Source organism: Azolla caroliniana, unplaced genomic scaffold (genome assembly GCF_043228905.1).
Source record: "Azolla caroliniana isolate FFs.n. ecotype wild unplaced genomic scaffold, voAzoCaro1.0.p SCAF_13, whole genome shotgun sequence".
NCBI lineage: Eukaryota > Viridiplantae > Streptophyta > Polypodiopsida > Salviniales > Salviniaceae > Azolla > Azolla caroliniana.
In genome coordinates this window covers 16,520,003-16,525,801 of record NW_028230448.1, presented here as the reverse complement: position 1 = coordinate 16,525,801, position 5,799 = coordinate 16,520,003, and the positions used below count along the sequence as shown (strand labels likewise).

The 5,799-nt window shown below is 38.1% G+C and overlaps 1 protein-coding gene across 1 annotated transcript; it reads left to right on the top strand.

Moving 5' to 3' along the window:
• The first annotated feature begins 957 nt into the window (after positions 1 to 957).
• On the top strand, positions 958 to 2,578 carry LOC147856377 (protein ELC-like). Its single transcript, XM_087329736.1, has one exon. It carries the CDS (start codon positions 1,019 to 1,021, stop codon positions 2,231 to 2,233), a length of 1,215 nt encoding a protein of 404 aa, XP_087185862.1. The 5' UTR covers positions 958 to 1,018; the 3' UTR covers positions 2,234 to 2,578.
• Positions 2,579 to 5,799: the final 3,221 nt, after the last annotated feature.

The window sequence follows — 5,799 nt, the reverse complement described above, 5'->3', positions numbered from 1 at the left end:
GAGAAGAATATTACAAACCTACCAAGGAGAGCAAATTGGAGATGAGCAAATACACAACTTGTAGCGGCTCCAGAATCCGAACCACCAACGTAAAGGCGAGATCACATTGGTCCAGTGCCCGCATAGCCAGTGGAAGGGTGAGGTGCATCCACTCAGATATCATGGGGAGGTTGAATGACTGCAGCCACGTCATTTCACTTCATTTCTTCTTCTTCTTTTTTTAAAGAAGATATCCTCTCATTAGTATAAAACATTTTACAAGATTTTAAACCTCTATGTGATCAGCGGGGGAAACAACCATTTCGGAGGCTGAAAATGTCAATAAGGAGTGTCGTAATTGGATGTCATGAATGGAGTAGTTGTCCAACTAATAAGAAACTCATGCCGTTGAGCAATTTTAGCCTCAGAATCTCCAACTATACCATCCCATTGACCCTTCAAAGTATGAACTATGTCTAACCAAATATTTGAAATTCGCGTCTTTTCTTTTCTTGCTGGGCCGCTAGCGATTGTCTAGAGAAGTGCGCCTTTACCATACACATATGCAATACATATATACATACACATGCAATGCACACATGGTTATATGCATACATACATACATAGATATGCATTGCACACATGCATACATACATAGATCATACATACACACATACATATATACATACATTTGCAATGCACACATACATACATACGTACATACATATGCGCGCATACATACATACATACATTTGCAATGCATACATACATACATACATACATAAACACATACATACATACATACATACATACATACATACATACATACATACATATGCACACATCTATACATACATACATACATACATACATACATACATACATACATACATACATACATATGCGCACATACATATATACATATATACATACATACATATGTTTTGAAATTGTCTTGATTCTTGTTGGTGTGTGAATTGTGCAGAGGAGTGGGGGAGAAGGAGAGGGAGAGGGAGGTGCAGAGAGAGCTTCGTTGGCCATGGCGTCCGTCACAACCCCCACGCAATCGGCCTTATCCCCCCACACATCCACCCAGTACCTCAGCTCTTTACTCTCGCAACGGGGCCCTAACGCTCTCCCTTACAGAGAAGACATGAAGCTTCTCATCAGACAGCATCTCCTCAGCCTCATGCAGAGCTTCCCCAGACTCCGAGCAAAACCTGCAGACTTTGTTCACAATGATGGAACCTCAGTTCATCTCTTGCAAGCTGAAGGAACCGTACCCATGTCTTTTCAGGGTCAAACATACAACATCCCAGTAACGATCTGGCTTCTTGAAGCCTACCCTAACTGTGCACCGCGAGTGTTTGTGAACCCGACCAAAGACATGATCATTAAGAGATCTCACAAGCATGTCGATACATCAGGTATGGTGTCTTTACCTTACTTGAATAGCTGGACTTACCCTAGGTCAAATCTAGTAGACTTAGCACGAGATTTAGGATCCATGTTTGGACAAGATCCACCGTTATACATGAAGCCGAGCGGCCAAATGTCTGGTCAGGCAAATTCAAGTGATCGCCAAGGATTGGAATCGGCTGCTCTTCCTTTGCCATCACGGCCTTTTGGTTTACCAGCCCGTGATTCGCCACGTCGCCATCAGAGTCCACGAAATTCTCCACGTGTACAAAGTTCAAATATCTCTGGCCAAACCAATGATCCACAAGAAGTATTCCGTCGCAATGCTATCGCTTCTTTAGTGGATCGATTAAAGCATGACATCACTGAATTGCAAAGCATGAGAGAATCCGGAATGGATAGTCTTGTAAACACACAATCTCAGCTCAAGCAGAGAAAAGAGGTATTGAAACAGGGTATAGACCAGTTGCGAGAAGAAAAAGAATACCTTGAGAAGCGGCTTCAAACCATCCTATCTAACACTGAACTTATACAAAAATGGGTAGATTCACACCCAAAGAGAAAGATTGAGTTCAATATCGATGATGTTTTTGAACCGTCTGACCCATTATCAAAACAAATGCTTGAATGCACATCGCAAGATCTTGCTCTTGAAGATCTCTTGTATTCTTTGGATAAGGCTGTTCAAGAAGGGTTGGTTCCTGTGGACATCTACCTTAAGCAGGTACGAAGCATTTCCCGTGAGCAATTTTTTCATAGAGCTATTTCTGAAAAGATTCAAGCTGCCCAACAACGTGTTCAAATCTCCCACATGGCATCAAGATATGCTTCATAGTTTTCTCTGAGTGGATTTGGATTATGATGCGAACAGACACAATAATAACTATGAATATCTTTGGCTGAAATTTCTTATTTTTTGTGTGTATATGGTCAGTCGACAATGGATCCGTTTAACAAAAGGCTTTGTATGTAGCTCAATATAAGTTGGAATTCAGAAAAGAAGGGTTGTAAGGGAGTTCAATAAGAGCTTATGTATTCATGAAACTGTTCAGGCAATTTGGCTAAACAAAAGGAGCAACTATTTGGGTTGCCAATATCAAATGATAATATGTCAGTATTTGTCCGTTATGAAAATGTTTTGATGCAATAACCATGTCACTAAGCACTGCTTTTGTGTGTTTTTTTGCCTTCACTGCATGAAAGAATGGCGTTTCAAGTGTTCATTAAGTACAATGTGCACTAATGATGTTGGACCATTCCCCTAACCATCCTAAAATAGATTAAGAATAGTCTCCTTGGGCAATACCTATTATATGAAGTGTTACTTTTTGTCCAGTATTTGTGAGCCTTCAGGGTATTGGCTTAGCACTACATTAGTATTCTTTGATAAGGATGGCAATGCGGTATAGAATGGTTAGTATAAACAAGCAAAATGGTTTTCTTTACACTTTGGGCACATTGAGGTTTCTTGACATTCGACATATAGATTAATTGATTAATATGATTCAAATGGTTGCCACCAGAATGTAATCCAGTTCCAAAATTACTAATTTCACACATATTCCCTTCGCCTTAAGTGCTGAAAGTGGTATGAATCTGTAGTTGATGTGCCGTTTTACTTAGTATTCTGTTGAAATGGAGATGAAATTTTCTTTGCAATGATTTTCCATAAAGCTATCACTTTTCTTTTCTTTTGTGCTATCCCTCCACTTTGTCTTGACGTTTTTTAGTTTACAAGCACCCTTCCATATCTTTTATTTATTTGTCGACTGCACTATGGTTATTCGTGAGTAGTTTCTGACCTGAGTCAGAGATTTTATGTATCCTGATAGGTTCAACTGCCTTATAATGACATTCTCATGACAGTTTATTGGTTTCTAATATATGTTGAATGTTGAAAATATGTCTTGTCACAAAATGTTGCCAAATGTGTGATCCCATCCACATATGTGTATTCATTTATTTGAATGTTGAAATGGCACTGATGTAACCTTAGACACGTATGCAATAATCAGTGTTAATTTCTAAAGTCTTTAATATTTTGTGAAAATGCAATGCTTCCACATTATACTTAAATACACAATACCTTGTTTTTGACATAAGATGTTTGATGTTTTTTCTCCAAGTTACGGATTTGGTCCTTATTTGACTTTATTTTATTACTTGAAATATAATGGATGACAACAATGTTGTAATTTAAATGACATTATCACATTTCATATTGATGAAATATGCTAGCAACGGTGTTAACTACATCACATCAATAAGCACATTTTTTGTAGCGTGGATGGAAATGCATGTAACCCCATCAATGAAGTACCTTTTTGATAACCCTTAGGCAATCTATATGCAATGCATTGGAAAACAATCATGAAGACTTCCACAAGTGTAAAGCATCATACCAATGGAGGTTCAATCCATCATGCACATGGTAATGTTGGAACCCTAATACATAACCTCCTTTCAATGGCTAAAAACTTGTATTTTGAGGTCCAATTCTGTGTCATCCAAAATAATGGGCTTGCAAACCCTCCATTCTTCTTTATAGTGTACAAGACGATTAAGGCAAGTAGTCAAGATAATAAGGGGAGCTTAATTTGTTAACTAATGCGAAGTAGTGTCTTTTGTAGACAAAAATTAGAAAACTAAAAATAAAAAAATAATGGGAGCTTAAATGTCAGAAGGGAATAAAAATTCTCTGTTTGTTCCTACTATGGTGGTTGTGATATACTGAAATGTCATCATGGTTCAATACCTCTACCTATGCGTTATTCATAATGGTATCATTTTCACCCACAACATATCCCTAGGCTCATAACTTCTACATGAAACTAGCTCATCATTTTGTGTCAATGACTTAGGATACATGTACAACGCAACCACAAACTTAGAATATGCTTGCTACAATTTCTCCACAAAAGAGAGAGAGAGAGAGAGAGAGAGAGAGAGAGAGAGAGAGATTAAATTGAGAGCGTGATCTCTCCTTTCCTGGCCAATGTAATAACCAAGAAGAAACAAGTAATCCTTTTTGCAAAGGATTACAATGCTTTCTACTAGACGATGGTTTCCATACACATAAAAAGAGTGCTTCTTGTCGTGAGGTAACCAAGTGTCGAACACATGAAGAGCCTGGAATCCTAAGTGAAATACATTCATTCAGTAATTGACATCATGAAGCCTTAATTATTGTCCTCCCATGTGTTAAACCCTTGTTCTCAATGAAATATTGAACAATAGATATACATGGTTGTGAGTTTGAACACATGTCTTGCAACAATGAAAATATATGAGCGATTAATTCAATATTCCAGCTCCCCCCAAGTGCGTAGGGTTTACTAGATGATTCCACACAACCCATGTGATTCTTATCTTATCCCTCTTCTTCCACAACAAATATCTAAGAGTTTGCAAAACAGAATGCAAAGCCTTATTTGTCCATGACAACAATATAATATCATGGGTTCCATAATAAATTGTACAACCTTTAAGCATACATGAAATGGCCAAGATTGTGACTTCCAATACTTGAACTTATCCCTCAACTTACTAGACATTCATTCAATCAATTGACCATTTGTAACATTCATTCCTAATGGATAGCCCAAATGTTGAAAAACTGAGCCTTTCTTCACCACGAATCCTTGCCATCCTAAACATTCCAAATCCCTTTCAGTACGTGATATGAGACTAGACTTCCTCTAATTAATATGTAATCCGAAAGCCAATGCAAATTGGTTCCATACAAGCATCCCCTTCTCAATATTCTCTCGTGAGGCTTGTAGAAACATGAAAGAATAATCAACCAAAGCTTGTGGTACTAGTTGCCCTCCAAACGGAAGGTGTAAACCCAAAATGTCACCATTTGTTGCAAGTGTTGATAGCATCACTAATAAAGGGATGAGTAACAATAGTAAACAACAATGGGCTAAGGGGGCATCCTTGATGAATGGATCTTGTGAGGGCAATATCTAATGTAACAATTTAATCATTTGTATTGTTTGGGGATCAAAGAGATGGGAGATATAGTTGAGGCTCCATCTCAAAGAATTTTCGAGTTTGTTGAAGCACGACAATTATTGCGCATCCCACCTAATTATGGGTTTATCTGGCAACAACTACAAAATATTGAATTGATGCAAGGTCCCTTACCTCTGCAAATAGGAGAACAATTGTGGATTGATTGGTGTTTACGGGGTCAAACGTCGTTGTTACAAGTGATTACTAATCTTTTGTATCATTGCTTTGTCGAGTCTCTTGGATGGCTATCATCTAAGGCTGAAGAAGAATGGAAAATACACAAATCTGATCATGGGTGGTGGCAGATCTTACAACGTAGTTGGCATTCTAAATTGCCACTTGTAGCTCGAACTCCTGAAGTTGTTTAGTGCGAAATGTGCGTAG